This window comes from Podarcis pityusensis (genome assembly GCF_964106645.2).
Source record: "Podarcis pityusensis genome assembly, chromosome: 18".
Taxonomy (NCBI): Eukaryota; Metazoa; Chordata; class Lepidosauria; order Squamata; family Lacertidae; genus Podarcis; species Podarcis pityusensis.
In genome coordinates, this window is record NC_138043.1 from 1,546,172 (window position 1) to 1,568,159 (window position 21,988).

General features: G+C 50.2%; 3 protein-coding genes across 12 annotated transcripts in view; 1 reads left to right on the forward strand and 2 right to left on the reverse strand.

The window, feature by feature from the left end:
- KISS1R (KISS1 receptor) overlaps window positions 1–21,988 on the forward strand; it is a 299,078-nt gene that overhangs the window by 127,511 nt on the left and 149,579 nt on the right. The gene's annotated exons all lie outside the window — the stretch shown is intronic.
- The window catches only part of UQCR11 (ubiquinol-cytochrome c reductase, complex III subunit XI), a 36,906-nt gene that overhangs the window by 9,382 nt on the left and 5,536 nt on the right, over window positions 1–21,988 (reverse strand). The gene's annotated exons all lie outside the window — the stretch shown is intronic.
- The window catches only part of TCF3 (transcription factor 3), an 85,325-nt gene continuing 64,087 nt past the window's right edge, over window positions 751–21,988 (reverse strand). For 4 of the 9 annotated variants that reach the window (XM_080988928.1, XM_080988926.1, XM_080988927.1 and 1 more), the window contains exons 12-20: window positions 19,117–19,175; window positions 18,902–18,980; window positions 18,155–18,228; window positions 16,857–17,051; window positions 15,149–15,278; window positions 12,925–13,087; window positions 10,922–11,160; window positions 1,539–1,683; window positions 751–1,233 (exon numbers count right to left, since the gene is read on the reverse strand). In XM_080988928.1, coding sequence (XP_080845054.1) covers window positions 1,541–1,683; window positions 10,922–11,160; window positions 12,925–13,087; window positions 15,149–15,278; window positions 16,857–17,051; window positions 18,155–18,228; window positions 18,902–18,980; window positions 19,117–19,175 — 1,082 coding nt within the window. In that variant the 3' untranslated portion in view covers window positions 751–1,233; window positions 1,539–1,540. Of the gene's footprint in view, window positions 1,234–1,538; window positions 1,684–2,466; window positions 2,694–10,921; window positions 11,161–12,924; window positions 13,088–15,148; window positions 15,279–16,856; window positions 17,052–18,154; window positions 18,229–18,901; window positions 18,981–19,116; window positions 19,176–21,988 lie in introns of all 9 variants that reach the window. The other 5 variants (XM_080988933.1, XM_080988930.1, XM_080988932.1 and 2 more) reach the window with 4 other exon arrangements.

Consider the following 21,988-nt stretch of genomic DNA (forward strand, 5'->3'; position numbering starts at 1 on the left):
TCCAAAGTTCTCCGCTTCCCGCTGTCTTGAGATCCATGTCTTCCGTAAAGAGGACTTCGCGTTCCTTGTAGTGTCTTTGCTTTCCATTAAAGGGGGACCATAGATGACTTTTTTGGGGGGGGGTGAGGTTTAAGATGGAAGCAAAGGGCACAATATAAGACTTTTTGAGAATCGTGCGGGATGGAGGAAACTCTTCCGAATCGCTTTGCCGTCTCTTCCCCCCATCCCCTTTCAAAATTCGACAGAGACGGTTATCAATACACCCTTCGCCGTGGAAGCTCCTAGCCAAACGAACCTGCCTATTTCAATTCACGCGTGTGACATTTTCGCAACACTCTCACCGTCCGTGTCCCCCCCCCCCAATTCTGTCCTCGAATTTAGTTTCCGTTTTTGTGTTTCGTTTTCAAAACATCCAGTCCTCTTAATACAAACTTTTAATATTTCTGGTTGATCTTAATTTTTTAAAAAATAATATGCAACATTAACTATAGAAACAGCAGCAGAGAAAAGAGATAGAGGGAGGGGGTGGAAATAAAAAGCGGTTCGATGGGGGGGAGAAACAAATCTGTTCGTTTTTTTTTTACACGTCTTTTTCCCTCCCCGTCGTTGCTTACAAAACATATACGCAAAAGAAGCTAAAAAAACAACCCAAAACGAAACAACAAAACCCCCCCAGCTCCACAAAAGGCATTACTATGTTTGTTCTACGTTTAAAAAAAATTATTGTAACTAACGTTCTCTTTTTTTAAAAAAGAAAGAAAGAAAGAAAATAAAAATAAAATGCGTAGGCACAATTTCTTTTTTTCTTTTTGCTGGCCTTATGTGAACACAAGCCATTTGTAATGTTACACATCCCCGCAAACAACAACCCCCCCACCCGAAATTCGGTAACTGAAGGATATGCACTGAAAGTTCGAGAATATAGACTTAAGGCAATCTTTGCTGTTGATTTTTTTTTCCGTTTTGATAAAAATTGTTGCTTTTCCTTTCCTTTAGAGAGAGAGAGAGAGAGAAAGAAAGAGAAAAGTTCCTTCTAGCACGCTGAACTTTTCTCTGCCCGTTTCCCCCCCTCCCCCAAAAAAGGACCGCACGTCGGTATTTGAAACAGGACTACAGTTTCTGGTGCGGACAGGCGGTGGTTGTCGGGGAATGGAGGAGAGGGGGATGTGTGAGAGATCCAGCTTTCTCTTCTTCCTACAGACGTCTGCTTGCAGGGCGAAGAAAAGAAATCACCTGCGGGGAGGGAGAGAGAGAAAGAAAAGGTGAGAAGAGACACGGTGCAAAGCCCGGAGGTTCGTCGAGCAAAAACACAAGTCTCAAAAGCGACGTCCTCAAACTCCACCATCCTAGGCTGCGTCCGACACAGCCCTGAATCGCTTAGCCCAGAGGTCAGCAAACTTTTCCAGCAGAGGGCCGGTCCACTGTCCCTCAGACCTTATGGGGGGCCGGGGTAGATTTTGGAAAAATAATAATGAATGAATTCCCGCTGCTCCCAAGTAAAGACCCAGAACAGGTGCAGAGAGAGAGAGAGAGAGTACCTTTACATATGTCCTACAGGGTTGTGCCCATCTCCTAGACCCGGATGAGATGCCGAGAGCGCCATTTGAGGGTCCCCGACGACGCCAGACACTTTCTCCTCTTCACGGCGCTTTAGGCAGGCTGCTTTTGGGTTCAGGTTACGTTCTGAGATGAGAGGAGAGAGAAGAGGAGGAAATCTGGAGGGTCTGGCAAGAGCCACCGCCAACCCCAACCCAACCCAACCTAACGCAACCCAACCCAACCCAACCCAACCCAACCCAACCCAACCCAACCTAACTCAACTCAACTCAACCCAACCCAACCCAACCCAACCCAACTCAACCCAACCCAACCCAACCCAACCCAACCCAACACAACCCAACACAACGCAACACAACGCAACACAACCCAACCCAACCCCACTCAACCCAACACAACCCAACTCAACCCAACCCAACCCAACCCAACCCAACACAACGCAACGCAACACAACCCAACACAACCCAACTCAACCCCACTCAACCCAACCCAACCTAACTCAACTCAACCCAACCTAACTCAACCTAACTCAACCCAACCTAACTCAACCCAACCTAACTCAACCCAACCCAACCCAACCAGCATCCAAGGGAAAGAGGCAAGACGGAGAAAAGCATAAGGTTTACACAAAGTGCAAGAGGGTTGGCATCCGAGCCTCGCTCAGCCCCCTCCCCACCTTGCTGCTCAAAAGCTGTAATGGGGGGGGGTCATCTCTGCACAGACCGCGAACCAGAGAGCGAAGGGAGGAGAAAAGAAGCGACGCAAAACCTGGAGCCCCGAGCAAAGGGTGGAAGGGAGAGAGGCAGAGACACTCGTGCGAGCGAGAGAGCACAGACGGGAGATGCGCGCAAAGCATGGGGGGGCGAGACCTCGGGGTGTGTGTGGGGGGTGAGCCCCCCGGCGCCGTACCTCGTACTTGCTGCTCCAAGCCTAATATGACTTGCACCGCTTGTTGGAGGATGATGAGCTTGGTCTGCGCTTTGTCTGTTTTTAAGTGAATTTGGCACATGCGTCCCAGCTCTTTAAAGGCCTCGTTAATGTCCCGGACGCGCACCCTCTCCCTGGCATTATTGGCCATGCGCCTCTCCCGGTCCCTCAGGTCCTTGTCTTCCAGTGAGAGCGCCTCATCTGTACTGCTGGGTTCACACAGCACCACGGGGAGGGTTAGTCTGGGGAGCGACGGAGGGACTCCGCGGGGCGGGCGGGCGGGTTCGAGGGGACGGTGCCAAGGTGGGCAGCGGGGGGGAAACGTCCACGTCAGCGGCGAGCCATGGCGGCACGGCACAACCGACGGACGATGAGGAAGAGGAGAGCCCTTTCGTTCCACCTCAGAGACAAGGAGCTGCCGAACGCTGCCCGTGCCGTGCGCGCCCATTTTGCAACACGGGCAAAACCAAACTCGAAAACCTTGTTGTCCCCCTATCCTCTGGGACGATACTCTTTTGGCACTTTGGAACCGTGGAATCGTAGAGGCAGAAGGGAGCCCCCCAGTGGCCATCCAGTCCAACCCCCTAGCGACGCAACGATCTCGGCTCAAGCACCCGGGTAAAGTTGGGCAGCCAGCTTCTGCTCGCAAAACTCCAAGGGAGACCGTTCCTCTTGGGGTAGCCGATTGCAGAAGCGACACAATAAATCGGGGATGGGCATTTTTAGACTCCGGTTCCCATCAGCCCCAGCCAGCCGGCGTAGCCAATGGTCACGGCAGGAGCCAGAGTCCCGAAAGATCTGGGTAAGACACTTAGCAGTTTCTCTAAGCCAGGGGTAGGCAAGCTAAGGCCCGGGTAGAATGTGTATTTTTATTTCAAATGCATCTCTGGGTAATTTGTGGGCCCTGCCTGGTGTTTTTACACGAGCAGAATGTGTGCTTTGGACTGGGGAACTTCCCGCTACTAGAACATGGGTAGGCAAGCTAAGGCCCGGGGGCCGCATCCGGCCCCATCGCCTTCTCAATCCGGCCCACAGACTGTCCGGGAATCAGTGTGTTTTCACATGAGTAAAATGTGCCCTTTTATTTAAAATGCATCTCAGGGTTATTTGTGGGGCATAGGAATTCGTTCATTATTATTTTTTCCAAAATATAGTCCGGCCCCCCACAAGGTCTGAGGGACAGTGGACCGGCCCCCTGCTGAAAAAGTTTGCTGACCCCTGGACTAGAACCTTTCTGTCTTATCCATATTGAACTTCAGTTCAAGCAAGCAAGCCTGGGGAACCACCTGCTACTAGAACATGGGAAGGCAAACTAAGGCCCGGGGGCCGGATCCGGCCCCATAACTTCTCAATCCGGCCCGCCAACAGTCCGGGAACCAGTGTGTTTTTACATGAGTAGAATGTGTCCTTTTATTTAAAAGCATCTCTGGGTTATTTGTGGGGCCTGCCTGGTGTTTTGACACGAGTAGAATGTGTGCTTTTATTTAAAATGCACCTCTGGGTTATTTGTGGGGCATAGGAATTTGTTCATTTCCCCCCCTTCAAAATATAGTCTGGCCTGAGGGACGGTGGACCGGCCCCCTGCTGAAAAAGTTTGCTGACCCCAGCTCTAAAGCCTTATTTCCCAACACGACTTTTTGCTTCCTGAAATTTGTCGTGATAAAAATACCGCGGGTAGCATCCTACAGGGTGTCCGGCTGCCCACAAGGTCTGAGGGACGGTGGACCGGCTCACGGCTGAAAAAGGTTGCTGACCCCTGGCCTAAGCCTAGCTCCTGGAGTTCCTATTTTGTGATGTCGATTTTGGACATTTCAATGACAGCCCAACCAAACCACGCCGGCCTTTGGCAATCTGAACCTCGCAGTTTGGAAGGAAGAAGATTGTCCTGCCTCCAGGGAGATTCGAGAGTGAATATCCGGGGGGGGGGGTCCTCTGTTTAGAGCTGGAAAGGGTGGGGTGAGATGTGTCAAGACTGGGCAATGTCTCACATCCACCCCACAACTGACGGGTCTACCGCAACTGGAGGAGAAGCTCAGCTAAGACCACAACCCTGGTTGTGGTGGCACGTCCATCCTCCAAGGTTGCGGTCCCTCCCTATATATTCGCCATAATAAGCATTGTGCGGTTTACACGTAGAATTGTGGAGATGTAAGGGACCCCCAGGGCTCATCTAGTCTGACCCCACGACAGACGGCCACCCAACCTCCAATAGGAGGGAGAGCTTGCCAAATCCCAAGGGAGTCTGTTCCACTGTTTAATGGCTCTTAAAAGATAATAATAATAATAATTTATATTATTTACACCCTGCCCATCTGTCTGGTTTTCCCAGAAGAAGGTTGTTATGATGAGTATTCGTATTATTAATAATGATCAGGGCCGTTTTTCTAGAAAAGGGTCCATGAGTTTACCTTGTTCTCTTAGAAAAGATATTATTATTATTATTTATTATTATTATTATTAGTTGCAATCAAAATCATCCAACACCCCCCCCATTGCAAACCACATTTATTCTCAACATCTGCAAACTTACAGCTGTTTGCAAGGAGTGGAATCCCACAAAAGCCACAGAAATAGCTCCTCCGCACAACGTATGCTCTCAGTGGTTTCTCCCCAAATTCAGCTGAAAATTCAACTTAAAGAGAAGCCCATCGAGGTTGCCTTTCCAGCAGAATTTCACCTGATTTGCAAACGGGGGGGGGGGGGCAAGGTTTGGAACAATTTTGACTGCGCCTATAGGTGCTGCCTAGAATCAATCTCTCCCGTCTCTTGGCATTTGATATCCGGACCAAGGCAGGAAAAAACGACCTACGCCTACCCTCATAATTCATAAAGAACGTGAGAATTTTGATGCTTGATCCGGCCCACAAGCAGACAAGACTTCCCTCACCTGCGATGTGAAAAAAAAATGGTACCCGAGGACATCTCCTGCATCCGACAAGAGGATGCGGACTAGTCCCATGTGCTTTAAGTAAAGGTAAAGGGACCCCTGACCATTAGGTCCAGTCGTGGCCGACTCTGGGATTGCGGCGCTCATCTTGCTTTATTGGCCGAGGGAGCCGGCGTACAGCTTCCGGGTCATGTGGCCAGCAGGACTAAGCAGCTTCTGGCGAACCAGAGCAGCGCACGGAAACGCCGTTTACCTTCCCGCCGGAGGGGTACCTATTTACCTACTTGCACTTTGACATGCTTTCGAACTGCTAGGTTGGCAGGAGCAGGGACAGAGCAAATGGAGCTCAGCCCGTGGCGGGGATTCGAACCGCCGACCTTCTGATCGGCAAGTCCTAGGCTCTGTGGTTTAACCCACAGCGCCACCCGTGTCCCGTCCATGTGGTTTGCATGTTTGCAAATTTTTGCTTGAAGCCGCCTTATGCGTTGGCCTGGGACAGGCATGCCCAACAGATAGATCGTGATCTACTGGAAAATTGCGGGGTGTTCCTGGTAGACCTTTGACCCTTCAGAGATCTTCTCCCCCCCAAAAAAGGGGGGCGAGGAAGCTGAACAACTGTGGCTTAAAGCTTAACAACAACTTTGCCTTTCCCCAAAAATGCGCAACAACTTTGGCCCATCCAACGACAATGGATAAATCACTGCCAGATTTTTTTAATACTGCGAGTAGATCACAGTCTATTAGGAGCTGGCCTAGGAAGTTCATATTGCATTGGGGGGCAGCTGTGCCCCTACTGGAACTTGAGGGGGGCTGAATTTGGACACGGCACAAAGCTCAGACCCGTGCCGACATCGGACTCAGAACCAGCGCTGTTTCAGAGTTCCCCTGGTTTATTTGGTGGGAGGGACTGTTTGGGGAAAAAACCCCCAAAACCTCAAGCAGAATTTGAGACAGAAGCAGCGGAGGGGAAATATTAGAGGGGTTTCCATATTAGACAAGAGTTTGATATATACAGCGATGCCTCGGTTTCCGAACGTCTTGGAACCTGGTCGCCGTAAACCTGGAAGTAAACGCTTCCGTTTTCGAACGCGCGTCGGAAGTCGAACCTCCGAGGTGGCTTCCGTGTTGAGTTTTCTGTTTCAAGGCTTCCCCTATCGAGTTTTCGAACCTGAACGGTCTTCCAGAACGGATGACGTTCAGAAACCGAGGTACCGCTGTATATAAGGCAGCGGGAAAGGGTTTGAACGAAAACACTGGGGAGGTTGGGGGCAGGAAGCCAGCCCACAAAACTGTTTAATTTGAAGTCGACTTGGAAGTAGGATAAACATTGTATTATTAAAGAGAACACGGTGGTTTTGAAACACTAGGAATCTTAACGTTTCCCTTTATTTCCAGGGGAAATAATTTCCAGGGGGAAGGTCAGCGATGCACACTTTTTTAAAAAATTAAAAAGGCTGTGATTCATTTTTAAAGTTACGCAGCAGGGGAAGAAAATGCCTAAGCCTCTCTGTGGCTACAAAAGTGAGGGGGGGTCATTCGGCGAACCTTAGAAAACTACCTTCCACCATCGGCCCATCGAGACCAGTGTCGTTTGCACAGACTGGCAGCATTGTTCAGGGTTTCAGAGAGGAAGTATTTGCCAGTCCCCAGCAGGAAATGCAGGTAATCGAACCTGCGACCTTCTGCAGTCAGGACAGATGTTCTGCCTCTGCGTCCGTTCCCCAGAAAGCTGGATGCAGGGAGATTTGGAGAAAAGGAAGCGATTCTCCACGTAGCGACATAGCTAGCTAGTCTTTGAGATGAGCTACCCCAGACAAGTTTTTTTAATTCTTATTCTTAGAAAACCTGCGAACCTGAGATTACGAGCCCCGTGCTTTGCCGACTGAGCTATCCCAGCAGACGGACGAGTCTTGGGTCTGACACCACTTGCAGATCGCTCCTGATGTTCTTATAAAAAGGTAAAGGACCCCTGGATAGTTAAGTCCAGTCACAGGCGACTATGGGGTTGTGACGCTCATCTCGCTTTCGGGCCGAGGGAGCCGGAGTTTGTCTGTAGACAGCTTTCCAGGTCATGTGGCCAGCAGGACTGAACCGCTTCTGGCGCATGACGGAATCCAGAGCGCACGGAAATGCTGTTTACCTTCCCACCGGAGTGGTACCTATTTATCTACTAGCGCTGGTGTGCTTTCGAACTGCTAGGTTGGCAGGAGCTGGGACGGAGCAACGGGAGCCGGGATTCGAACCCAAGGCCAAGAGGCTCTGTGGTTTAGACCCGTGTCCCTGATGTTCTTATAAGGCTATTGATAACTACGAGTTACGCCGGCTGTCTATTCCTTCCAGTATCGGAGGCAGTTTTGCCTATGAATGCCAGTCGCGGAGAGCAAGTGGGGAGGTTTGTTGTCAAACTCAGGGGGCTGTTCACTTTGGGGCACCTGCAAGAACAGGACTGGCAACCTGGTCCTTCCTACACTCTGCACATGCTCAGGAGACACACCCCACCCAACACAGTGCAATGTGATTTTCTAAACATGTACGTGCCCTTCTAAGGAGAGACATTCCCTTCATCCCCTTCTTTTGTGTTCGTAGGGAAAGCTGCTCCTTCGACCAGGGCTGCCTGCCTGTGTCTGGACTTCAAAAGCCCGCCTCTATCTGGAGGGCATGACATTTGGGACAACCGCGTCGTGGGGGGTTGGACTGGATGATCCTTAGGGACCCCCCTCCCAAATCTACGATTCCACAGGCGACCCGTCTGCGCCAAAAGGCTACAGCCGGACAGTGGGCCAAATCGGAGAGCTCTTCAGCTGGCCGGGTTTCGGCTTGGGGGACGCCAGCGGCCGACCCGTCCCAAACGCGTCGCCTTCGGGAACGTGGCGAAATAATAACTTTAAAAAGGAGGTGCGCCAGAGACTTTAAGATTCAGGGAGGGTGCGCCTGCCTTTCTGCTCGTAGGCTATTCCTCCCCCCACCCCACTGCTGCCCGCCTGGGTTTTCCTGTCTCTCTAAGGACGCAGCAAGTACAAGGTACAGGGTTGGAACCACCGAGGGGGTCACGGCTGGGGTCTGTCTGTAGGAAAGCAGAGAAGGGGTGGCAGAGAGGGTGGCGGCAGCAAACGAAGCATATACATGAGAGAAAAAGAGACCAGGGGAAACAAAATAAAAGAGTTATACATGTCGCAGCAGACGAAAAGGGGAAATTAATGGAAGCTCCAGAATGGAAGGGTGAGAAGGACCAGAACAGAAGAACGGGGCACAGGTTCTGTACGGTCGAAAACCAGGCGCTGCCCCCCTGCCTGCCCACCTCTGTCGAAGAGGAAACTGCATTGAACTCAAGATGCACCCATTTCGCAGATTGCGAGGAAGGAAAAGTTAAGTGCTTTCATGCACGGCCAAGCAGGGGGAAAAAGACATTTGCAGAGAGGAAGGGAAAGCAGCCCGACTCTCTTCCGCGGGTGCACGCCTGGCAGAGAAGTGGGCACGCGTTTTTGCCTCTGGCCAAGCTACCCTGCCCGGCTCCCCAACTATCTCTGCGCAGATGATTTCATCCCTAACTTGGCAGCTGGGACGGAGGGACAAAGGTTGCAGAGAGAGAGAGGGGTGGTTTTCAAAATACAGCCGTACCTTGGACTCCGAACGCCTCGGCAGTCGGGACGTTTTGGCTCCTGAACGCCGCAAACCCGGAAGTGAGTGTTTGCAAATGTTCTTTGGGATCCGAACGTCCGGCGTGGCTTCCGATTGGCTGCAGGAAGCTCCCACAGCCAATCAGAAGCTGCGCCCTGGTTTCCGGACGTAAAACGGAGTTCCGGAACACATTATGTTCAAGAACCAAGGTACGGCTGTAATAATAAAAGACCAAGCTCATCTCTCCAGAGCATCTTTCGTTGGTGTAAGATGTGGGGGCGCCCACTATGACTTGTTTAGGGAAGCTTTTAATGTTTGATGTATTCCTGTATTTTAATATTTGGTTGGAAGACATCCAGAGTGGCTGGGGAAGCCCAGCCAGATGGGCGGGGTATAAATAATAAATTATTATTATTCTTATTATTAAAGCAAAAACCCAGCAAAGCTCAGACCGAGCGGCTTTCCCGCAACACAGGGGGTCCCACGTGTGAATAGGTTTCCTCTCGCGCGATGGATCTTTCCCTCTCGCACACACCCCCAATTTTTTTGCAGGGGGTTCCCCTAACTCTGCAGGGTATGGAGGCAAACTCACGGAGGGAGGACGGGGAAGTTTCGCTCCACAAGAGGAAATCCTCGTGCGGATGGGAGAACTTGTTTGGATTAGCATTGCTGTTGATCGAATTTGTATTTATTAAATTTGTGGCATGCTTTGTGTAGCCACCCCCCCTCCCTGAAGCTCAGCAAATCGCCAAGGGCACTCTAGTAAGGAGGGCTACCCCCCATCCTCTGAGTCCGAAAGCCACGAGGGATGGAAATAGTTTTATTATTTATTCCTATCCCCAGCAACGGAAGGAACAGCAGGCTACGCATAGGAGCTGGTCTCGAAACTACTGCTGCAAGGCGAGAAACACAATTAAGTACCGTATTTTTTGCTCTATAAGACTGACTTTTTCCCTCCTAAAAAGTAAGGGGGAATGTGTGTGCGTCTTATGGAGCGAATGCAGGCTGCGCAGCTATCCCAGAAGCCAGAACAGCAAGAGGGATTGCTGCTTTCGCTGCGCAGCGATCCCTCTTGTTGTCCTGGCTTCTGAGATTCAGAATATGTTTTTTCTTGTTTTCCTCCTCCAAAAACTAGGTGCGTCTTGTGGTCTGGTGCGTCTTGTAGAGCGAAAAATACGGCATTTCTTTAAAAGCAAGCCCCCGCCCCGTGCAAAAATTGGATGAAAAAAGCCAACAGTTTTTTTGGGGGGAAATACATAGGGATTTGCTGGAAAGGCGTCCGGTGGGATCTGCGCATAACCCGCCTCTCTGGGAAAACAAAAAACACCTCCCGTCTTTGATACGTGGCAATTCAGAGCCCCAAAGAGCTGCCCTTTAGCACTACAGCTTTCCACCCTCTCCTTGAAAATCAGGTTTATTATCAAAATCTGCAGTGTTCTTCAGGGGTTTGCAACAGGCATTTTCAGCTGAATTTTGGGGGAACCGCTTGGTTTGCAAACCTTTGCAAGCCGCCAGAAGCCTGCAAATGTTGATTGATAAACCCGATTTTGCAATGGTTGGGGTGGTGGAAGGATTCAGACTGTAGCTGTGTGTAGCAGTTTGGGACAGAAGAAAACGATAACCCCCCTGGCAGAGGCGCGAGGGCTGACGGCATGCAGGAAGCGCAACGCTTGCTTTCCCTTATTTCTGGCGCGGGGAAACAAAAATGGGAAAAGCGAGGGGTGCGGAAAGGCAGCAGAGAGAAGCAAAACGGCGACGACCCGCTGAAAACCCACGACAACAGAGAACCTAAAATGGCAAACAAAAAAGACGCGAGAGTTTCAAGGGGTTGGGAGGCGAGGGGGAGAGGTGCGCCAGGGACGGATTCGGGAGACGAGACAGACAGCCCCTTGCCGCTCGGAAAACGTCACCACATCGGAAGTCTCCACTGACCTCTAACTTGTTGTTCCAGATTCAGGATAACCGAGACGGCTTGGTGTAGAATGAGCAGTTTGGTCTGTGGCTTTTCGCTGTTTAGGTGCAGCTGACACATGCGCCCCAGCTCTTTAAAAGCCTCGTTGATGTCGCGGACGCGGAGGCGCTCTCGGGCGTTATTAGCCACCCTTCTCTCTTTCTCGCGCTCGGCTTTTTGCTCTGGGGGAAGGAGGTCGTCATCCTCATCCTCATCTTGACTGATGGTTTGAAAGGAGAAGGAGACAAGGGGGTGGGTGGGGGGCGTTTTTTCCCACGCTGGCACACCTTAGCACCGGAACGCGTCGTGCACAAATATGGGGAACGGGGATGCACAAAACACACAGGGCAACCCACCGCCCGCCACGATAATATTATATATTTTTGCAATAACTGGAACGACCGTAAACCCAACATTTCCCACCCACCGACCGCACTTCCCAGGGCCAGAAGGTTTGCAAAGTGTGTCCCCGAAATTCACCCCCCCCCCACCGAAAGGAAAAAGCTGACTGGGTAAAATTGCAGTAAACCAATCGCTGTTCATATTTTTCCTATGAACCGCCATAGATTCCCACCATGGTGTTTTGGTCGCTACTGATTTTTTTACTCCTCTCCCACACTTCATAGAATGCCCTTCTCACAATATGATTTAAGAATCCTTTGTGGGATTTAACCTCGTCATGGCCTATGTAGTTATGTACACAATAGGAGAACCCTCCAATTTATGCATGAGCCTGCGTATTATGACTTTGGCCGGTTTTTGTGTACAGCCGCGCCTCGGTTCTCGGTCGGAATCCATCCCACAAGTCTGTTTGGCTTCCCAAAAACAGAGGCGCGGCTTCCGATTGGCTGCGGGAAGCTCCTGCGGCCAATCGGAAGTGGCGCCGGACGTTCGGATCCCAAAGAACATTTGCAAACCGGAACACTCACTTCCAGGTTTGCGGTGTTTTGGGAGCCGAAATGTTTGGGTTGCAAGGCGTTCGGGAACCAAGGTACAACTGTAGAAGTATTTACCGCATTTTTTGCTCTATAAGACTCACTTTTCCCCTCCTAAAAAGTAAGGGGAAATGTGCGTGCGTCTTATGGAGCGAATGCAGGCTGCGCAGCTATCCCAGAAGCCAGAACAGCAAGAGGGATTGCTGCTTTCACTGTGCAGCGATCCCTCTTGCTGTTCTGGCTTCTGAGATTCAGAATATTTTTTTTCTTGTTTTCCTCCTCCAAAAACTAGGTGCGTCTTGTGGTCTGGTGCGTCTTATAGAGCAAAAAATACGGTATTTTTTCTGATAGGGTTTGTATGGTTTTGCCATGGCCTCTGGCTAGTACAACAAAGCTTATTTACGGTGTGTGCCCCCGGGAGATGCTTTGGGTGAAGCATCCAGGAAATCTGATTCCCACCAGTGCTGTGGAAAGGCTCTTCCAATAGCTGTCCACTTTTCCCTTTTCTTGCGAGGAATCCTATTCGGAATAAGGGGATTTCCCTTAAAAAAGGGGATACGTTGACAGCTATGGCTCTTCCATCCACCCTAGAATTCCCCCTGGGGCAGGAGTACTCCCGGGACACAGTTTGGAAACCACCGAGCTCGCGGCTGCGGGGATGAGCGCAGCACCTTTCGTTCTCCCTACCCAAACCGCCCGTGAGCAGGGAGCAAAATACGAAACACGGACACAGGCAATAAATAAATTTTGAATGCACACAGACGTCCACGCAAACATCTATAGGTTCGTCAGCGGGGCTGCAAAATGCCATCACCCCTAAAAAGCTCGGAGGGCGACGCTGCTCTTCCCCTTTCCCCAAAAAAGCGAGTCTCTCCTGGGGGTGTTGGAAGCGAGCTGGTTTCCTCGCTTTTCCATCCCTGCTCACCAAGTTGTCATCCACCCTGACCTCCCGTCTGTCAAGGGGCTTTGCTGCCCGGCCGCCCCAAAGACCTAGGATCCTGGTGGCCCCCCCCCCGCCCCCGGAAAGGGAACAGAGAAAGGGCTGAGACCTGTTCAACGAGCACCTTGTTCGGTTCCGCGACGCCTTCAGCTCCTTCTTCTCCTCCTCCGAGTTGTCGGCCACCGACGTGTTCTCGTCGTCTTCCTTGTCCTCCCGCTTGATCTCGCTGGTGCCGGACGAGACACTGGCCCGGCCCAGACCCCCCGTCAAGCCTGGAGAGGGAATCAGATGGGCAAAAGTGAGAGACAATGTAGGGGCCTTTGAGATCTCGGCGCGTCTGCTGCAACGCAAGAAGCTAGAAATTTGCCTTTCTTTTTTAAAAAGCAAAAACGAAATTTCTCCCTCCAAACCTGAAACTTTTATTTCGGGGATGGATGTCGGAGAATCGTAGGGTTGGAAGGGACCCAAAGGGTTAACAACACCCTGTACACCATGGTAGCCAAACTTGGCCGTCCAGCTGTTTTGGGACTACAAATCCCATCATCCCTAGCTAACAGGACCAGTGGTCAGGGATGATGGGAATTGTAGTCCCAAAACAGCTGGAGGGCCAACTTTGGCCACCATTGCTGTACATAATGCGTTGGGGGTCCAGGGACCGCAATATAGCTCTTTGTGCACACCCACCCTCGTGATATACTGATATATCGTGATACACTGATATATCGTGATATACTCATGTATCATGACGTCCAAAATAAGGATGGAGCTACGAAGAGGCGTTGGCTGGCTTCGTGGTTTTTTCCTGCGTCGTGATTTTTGGCACAGCACACACACACACAAACACCGCGATATATCGCCAGGTCAAAAATGATGAAACGAAAGAACTTCAAACCAGTTTTGGTTGCGGTGTTAGAAAACACAAGATATTTAAACTAGGCTCCTTAAACCAAGGTTGCTAACGTCCAGTTGCTGTTTGGGGGGCCAGACGGCTATAAAGTTTTGTTTTTCAAAGGGTGGACTGACCTGGCTAGCTCAGAGGATAACCTCGAGCTAGGTTAAGAGACTGGAGAACCTAAACAAGAAAAGTCGCGTGATCCAGGGACAGTCTGTGTATATATCTTGCCTTATTCCAATCTCTTTTTCTGAATGGCGACACGGACCATTTATAACGTAGGGATATTCTGCACAAGGGACGCGGGTGGCGCTGTGGGTTAAACCACAGAGCCTAGGACTTGCTGATCAGAAGGTCGGCGGTTCGAATCCCTGCAACGGGGTGAGCTCCCATTGCTCAGTCCCTGCTCCTGCCAACCTAGCAGTTCAAAAGCACGTCAAGTGCAAGTAGATAAATAGGTACCGCTCCGGCGGGAAGGTAAACGGCGTTTCCGTGCGCTGCTCTTGTTTGCTAGAAGCGGCTTAGTCCTACTGGCCACATGATCCGGAAGCTGTATGCCAGCTCCTTCGGCCAATAAAGCGAGATGAGCGCCGCAACCCCAGAGTCGGCCACAACTGGACCTAACGGTCAGGGGTCCCTTTACCTTTACTTATATATGGCTTGAGATACCCATTAGGTCCATAAATGACCATGCAGCATAGATTCAACACAAAAAACAGCGGCAATTTGTTGTGGACAAAGGACAGCTGGACATAGAAAGGGCCCCATGACCTTCAGGAGCTGAGGGCCGCATCAAACCTAAATCCAGCCCTGGGTGCCATCCTGTCCCCTGGGCATCTTGACCCGGTGTGCAAAACGCGCCTGGCGAATTCCAACCTACGTTTGAACAATATATTACCCGCCCCTAACGGTCCTCCTGGACAAGAATGCCGATTTACAGGCGAAACTCGAAAAATTAGAATATCGTGGAAAAGTTCCTTGATTTCAGGAATTCAACTTGAATGGTGAAACTAATAGATGAGATCGACTTGTGACATGCAAAGCGCGATATGCTTCTACTTCTCAGAGGTCCAATCTTGCTCGATTTGCAATCCTTGTTTTGCTGATTTCCTTGAATATTCTAATTTTCTGAGATGGTTAATTTGGGGTTTTCCTCAGCTGTACGCCATGATCATCACAATTATCACAAATCAAGGCTTGGCGTATCTCGCTTGGCATGTCACGAGTCATATATTAGTTTCACCTTTCAAGTTGAATTCCTGAAATCAAGGAACTTTCCCACGATATTCTAATTTCCCGAGTTTCACCTGTAGCTGCGATTCCTGCAATTCAAGGGGGTTCGGATAGATGCCCCTCCGTTGCCCCGGCAAGGACGCCGGGACTTTTGAGCCCCATGGGGAGGAGAGAGGACGGCGTGGCGAAACCCGCCACTCAACCTTACCGCTGAAGGCATCTGAAGACTGGCCTCTGTTGAGGTCCGGGAGCGAGCTGGGCTGGGCTGGGAGAGGGACGTGATTGTGGAGGAGACTGGGGTTGCTGGGAAGGCCGTCTTCCGAATGGCCTCCCGCCACCTGAAAGAGCAAAGGGAGATCCACTCGTTATTTTTTTAAAATAGTTTTTATTTATACGAAGCTGTGTGAGAGATTTTACTTTCTTGGGCTCCATGATCACTGCAGATGGTGACAGCAGCCACGAAATTAAAAGACGCCTGCTTCTTGGGAGAAAAGCAATGACAAACCTAGACAGCATCTTAAAAAGCAGAGACATCACCTTGCCAACAAAGGTCCCTATAGTTCAAGCCATGGTTTTCCCAGTAGTGATGTATGGAAGTGAGAGCTGGACCATCAAGAAGGCTAATCGCCTAAGAATGGATGCTTTTGAATTCTGGTGCTGGAGGAGACTCTGGAGAGTCCCATGGACTGCAAGAAGATCCAACCTCTCCATCCTTAAGGAAATCAGCCCTGAGTGCTCACTGGAAGGGCAGATCCTGAAGCTGAGGCTCCAAGACTTTGGCCACCTCAGGAGAAGAGAAGACTCCCTGGGGAAGACCCTGATGCTGGGAAAGATGGAGGGCACAAGGAGAAGGGGACGACAGAGGACGAGATGGTTGGACAGTGTTCTCGAAGGTGCCAGCATGAGTTTGACCAAACTGCGGGAGGCAGTGGAAGACAGGAGGGCCTGGCGTGCTCTGGTCCAGGGGGTCACAAAGAGGCGGACACAACTAAACGACTCAACAACAAATTTATACTTCTCAAGATTACACATTTCATGACAGTGGGACCTTGGTTCTCAAGCGCCAAAAACCCAGAAGTGAGTGTTCTGGTTTTTGAATGTTTTACGGAAGCCGAACGTCCGACGCGGCTGTCGGCTATTGTTTCCGGGGCGCCTGCACCAATCAGAAGCTGCGCCTCGGTTTCCGAACATTTCAGAAGTCAAACGGACTTCCGGAAGGGATGAAGTTTGGCGCTTTTGTTTTTGCTCTTTATTTTGCGTTTTTGTTTTTGAGGCTTTTTCAGTTCTTTTGTTTTTGTGCCTGTATGGAACCCAGTCCAGCTACCAACTGTGTGATTGTGTTCCTGTGGAAATGGATAAAAGCCCCCCCATCCAAGCAATGACTGTCATCAGTGCAGGTAAAGAAAAAAAATGTAGTTTTAATTTTTATCATCTACAATACTCTCTTATTTATTTTATAGCACAGCGCACTGATTCTTGCTTTCATTTTATGGATCCATGGTCTCGTTAGATAGCAAAATCCATGTTCAATTGCTGCTTTAGGGGTTGTTTTTAAAGGTCTGGAACGGATTAATCCGTTTTGCATGACTTTCTGTGGGAAAGCGCTGCCTCAGTTTTGGAACGCTTTGGTTTTGGAACGGAATCCATGTTCAATTGCTGTTTAAGGGGTTGTTTTTAAAACTCTGGAACGTATTAATCCGTTTTGCATGACTTTCTGTGGGAAAGCGCTGCCTTGGTTTTGGAACGCTTTGGTTTTGGAGCGGATTAAGTTTGAGAACCAAGGGACCACTGTATAACGGTTTGAGCAACCTGACTTTCATTACAGGGGAAAAAGAGAATAAAATATTATCATTTATCAAAAATCCCCCGCAAGAGCTTTCGAAAGGATGGACTGGCACCCTCGACTCGCCCCTTACCAGATTAGAGTGCCGATTGGCGATTGGCAAGACAGAGGCGGGAGGGAAGGATTGGCTGAGGCTGCTGACCGTGGTGCCGTGAGCCGACGCCGCTGACGCCAGCAAGTCGTGGATGTCCCTGTGGTTGCTCTGCCCCACCGCGTGGTTCCGGAGGACGTGGATGGCTTCGTCCAAGTGGTCTTCCATCTTGTTTTGCTTGGGGGAGAGAAACGAGAAAGGGTATCAGCCAAGCTGGTTTGCTCCTTGCTCCGGAGGGTAGGACTCGAACCCATGACTCCAAGGGACGAGGAAGGAGATTCCGACTCAGCGTGGTGGAGGTTTTTAAGCAGAGGGTGGGTGCCCATCTGTCAGCGGAGATTGCTGCATTGCAGGGGGCTAATAATAATAATAATAATAATAATAATAATTTATTTATGCCCCGCCCATCTGGCTGGGTTCCCCCAGCCACTCTGGGCGGCTTCCAGCAAAATATTAAAATACAATAATTCATCAAATATTGAAAGCTTCCCTAAACAGGGCTGCCTTCAGATGTCTTCTAAAAGTCAGATAGTTGTTTATCTCCTTGACATCTGGTGGGAGGGCGTTCCACAGGGCGGGCGCCACCACCAAGAAGGCCCTCTCCCTGGTTCCCTGTAACCTCACTTTTCGCAGGGAGGGAACCACCAGAAGGCCCTTGGGAGGAGGACCCTGGTGTCTGGGGTGGAGATGCTCCTTCAGATATACTGGGCCCTTTAGGGCTTTCAAGGTCAGCACCAACACTTTGAATTGTGCTTGGAAACGTCCTGGGAGCCAATGCAGGTCTTTCAATACCAGTGTTATGTGGTCTCCACTCCCAGTCCCCAGTCTGGCTGCTGCATTCTGGATTAGTCATTTCCGGGTCACCTTCAAAGGTAGCCCCATGGAGAGCACATGGCAGTAGTCCAAGCGGGAGATAACCAGAGCATGCACCACTCTGGCCAGACAGTCCGCGGGCAGGGAGGGTCTCATCCTGCGTACCAGATGGAGCTGCCCTGGACACAGAACTGACCTGCGCCTCCATGGACAGCCGTGAGTCCAAAATGACTCCCAGGCTGCGCACCTGGTCCTTCGGGGGCACAGTTGTCCCATTCAGGACCAGGGAGTCCCCCACACCCACCATCCCCAGATGGGCAGGGTATAAATAATAAATTATTATTATTATTATTCCTTCATCAGAGTGGGTTTGGACCGGATGACCCAACTTTACGATTCTAGGAGTCTACGAATCACATCACGAGCTCCCTTTTCTGGAAGCGGCGGGGAACCGAAAGGATGCTTACCAATGTATGAAGTGTCCCTTCGTAGCTTGGGGATAAGGCACCCTGTCCGCCAGCCCGGGGCCACTGCGAAGAACCTAGGGTAGAAGGAAAATAAGAAAGTTGGCGCTCCGGAGGCTTCGCGTTGCTTTCGCTGAAGCCTGGAGAGCGAGAGGGGTCGTTGCGCACCGACCCCTCTCGCTCTCCAGGCTTCAAAGATAGCTGCCTGAAGCCTTCAGAGCACAGCGGGACCTCGCGCTGCGCTCCAAAGGCTTCAGGGATCTTTGAGGCTTGCGGAGCGGGAAAGCAGCACTTCCCCCCACCGCCAGCCCCACAAGCTTGGGGGCAGCGGCAAGGCTGCGTGCAACCTTCGCGCTGCTCCCCAACCTGGTCTTTGGGGCTGACGGTGGGGGAAAGCAGCGCTTCCCCCTGCCAGCCCGTAAGAGCAGGGCAAAAGGAACCTGAAGCCTCCGGAGCCCAGTGGGAACTCCCACTGCGCTCCAGAGGCTTCGGGTGAATGCACCTTGAACGCACCTTGTTTTACGGGGGAGAACAAGAAAAAAATATCTCCCCCTCTCTGAGCAGCGCCCCTTCAGCCAAACGGGAGGAGAAATGGAAGGGGCTGCGTTTCTCCTGCCGCTTCGCTGAAGGGGCGCTGTGCAGAGAGGGGGAGATTTTTTTTTCTTGTTCTCCCCCTCTAAAACAAGGTACGTCCTATAGAGCGAAAAATACGGTAAATACCTGCCCCACAAAAAAATGCAAAAAGCTCACCTGTTATTCCCTGAGGGGAGCCCACCGGTGTGGATGGGTTCGAAGAGAAATTATTGCTAGAGTGATCTGGCGAGTAGATCTGAAAAAGGGGGAAACAAAGTCAACAACAACAACAAAAGGTTTTGTCTTCTTTCCGGGAGCCGGACAAAGAATACAGGGTGGGCCCTTTTATTCCCCCAAAAGGCAAAGCTTCTCTTAAACTTTTCGGGACTTACCGAAGCCAATGCTTTCCCAAGCGCATCTCCTGAACTTCCAGCAGTGGTCCCTCGGTTACCTGGCACAAGAGGAAAGGAGGAGGGTGAGGGAGGAGGAAAACGCGCGAACAAGCGAAAGGAGAATCGCCCGTGGAAATGTGGACCCAAGGCGGCTGCTTCGACCAGGCCCGATTCATTTTAAATACTCATGCAAGGATAGATTTATTCAGTGTTTTTTTTTTCCTGGGGGAATGCAAGGCTCGGGGGACCGAAACGGATCGTGGCCTCTGGGCTTGCGCCCGTAATAAATCCGTCAGACTTTGAGTGTGGCTCGGAAACTTATTCTTACTCATTGAATTTATATATACCGTATTTTTCACTCTATAAGACGCACCAGAGCACCAGAGTTTTTGGAGGAGGAAAACAAGAAGAAAAATATTCTGAATCTCAGAAGCCAGAACAGCAAGAGGGATCACTGCGCAATGAAAGAAACAATCCCTCTTGCTGTTCTGGCTTCTGGGATAGCTGCGCAGCCTGCATTCGCTCCATAAGATGCAGACACATTTCCCCTTACTTTCTAGGAGGGAAAAGGTGAGTCTTATAGAGCAAAAAATACATATTTTGTGAATCTCTGTACTTTTGTCCATTTACTGTATTTATTTTCCCCGATTTGAACTATAAAATGGTGGTTTTCTTGAGTCAAAATGAGAGCACCCCCAAACATTTTTTAAAGAGAACTGGATTTAGGAACACCCGTGTCCCAAAGGCTAAAAAGGGAGATAAACATCGCAGCAAAACCAAATGGAAACTTAGGACGTCAGGGGAAAATAGGCCTTCTTGCGATAGGAAATAACTTGAGACGCTTCAGGGTCGCAATCGATAATCGCCATCGTTATTAGGTAGTTGCACCGGTTGTTGAGCTAATGGAATATTATAGGGAGAGAAACGAAGGTTCGTAACCGAAAATGCAAAAATAAAAGCCAAGAAAAGAGAAGAGAGATTAATAGCCACCGGGGTTTTGCAACAGGTTCATTGCAGGGTGAGGGAGATTAGCCGTCCTGTGTTTCAGGCCCCTTCACCCGTGTGTGTTTGTGTGTTTTCCCACAACAGAGCCCTTGGCCTTTCCGAGCCTTGATCCGACCACAACGCCCGTTCCCACCCCGTCTGAGTAATCCCCTCCTCCTCATCTCCTGCAAAGGGTCTGCATTTCGCCCCACGATTGCTTCTTTATTTTCGGGTCTGTGTGTGGAATTTGCACGCTCAGAGACAAGCACCCTCCACCGTCCAGGGTGCAAATATAAAAACATGCATTGCTCTCCTTGCAAAGACGCCGTCCGGTTACCCCGTGGCAAAGACAGGCGTGCTGAAAGCACAAATCATATTATATATATACACCGTATTTTTCGTTTTATAAGACGCACTTTCCCCCTCCTATAAAGCAAAATGTGTGTGCATCTTATGGAGCAAACGCAGGCCGCGCAGCTTTCGCTGAAGCCAGGTGAGCAAGAGGGATCGGTGCGCACCGATCCCTCTTGCTCTCTCGCCTTCGCTTCACTGGAGAGGCGCTGAGCAGAGAGGGAGAGAATATTTTTCCCTTGTTCTCCTCCTCTAAAACTAAGTGCGTGTTATGGTCAGGTGTGTCTTATAGAGCGAAAAATACGGTATATAAAATAAACCTTCCGTTTCTCCTCCTGCTTTGCTGGAGAGGTGCTGAGCAGAGAGGGAGAGAATATTTTTTCCCTTGTTCTCCTCCTCTAAAACTAGGTGCGTCTTATGGTCGGGTGCATCTTACAGAGCGGAAAATATGGTATATAAAATAAACCTTCCGTTTCTCTTCCCGCTTTGCTGGAGAGGCGCTGAGCAGAGAGGGAGAGAATAGTTTTTTTTCTTGTTCTCCTCCTCTAAAACTAGGTGTGTCTTATGGTCAGGTGCGTGCATCTTATAGAGTGAAAAATATGGTATATAAAATAAACCGGCTTCCAGTTCCAAAGCAGAGGGAGGCTGCGTGCTTGCGGCTGCCGTACAAGGGGGGAGGCATTAGCGTCGGGCGGCCCCTAGACAGCGGCTTAGACCCAAACGCATCTATTTCCGTAGCACTAATGGCTTTCCAACACTCCCCAAGAGATTAACCTACATTCAGCAGGAAAGGACGAGAATGGGATGGGTGGGGGTGGGGGGGGCAGAGTGCCTGCAGGAGGAAAAGGCCGGAAGAGGGGGGGGGGTTTGCACCTGAGACAGGTGATGGAAGGGAAATAAACCTGCGGGGAACCTAGGTTTCGAATCGCCCAAAAAAGATGTTAGATTGTTTTTGTGTGCCGCAACTGCAGTTAGAATTTTGTTAGCCAAGAATTGGAAATCATAAGAAGTCCCAACAGTGGAGGAATGGCAGGTGAGGATGATGGACTTTTCGGAGCTAGCTGACCTGACCAGAAGAGTCTGCGACCAGAAGGAGGAGGAGGAGGACCAGAAGGAACGGATGAAATTCAAAGACTATTTATCCAAACATGCTAAGATAACTTAATTGGAAAAACTTGCAAATACCAGATAGGCTTAGGATTTAAATATGCGACGTTAGAGAATAATATGTTTAAAGTCAAAATGGAAACAAAGAAAGATGTTAAGTGACTAAGTTAATTTTATGAGAAAATTGGTTCTGGAAAACTGTTACAATGATATACACTGAAATTCAGCCAGGGGGGTCACTTAACAATGTTACTAAGATTGGATCAAGTACAGTTAATATGTTTGTTTGTTTATTTTTTTTTGGAAAACCAATAATTTTTTTGGGAAAAAACAACAACCTGCGGGGACCCCCCCCCCCCGGTTCTTGCAAATAAACCGTGCCCTCCCTCCCCGATTCCTCACGGACATCAGGGCAGCCGGGAAATTCGGT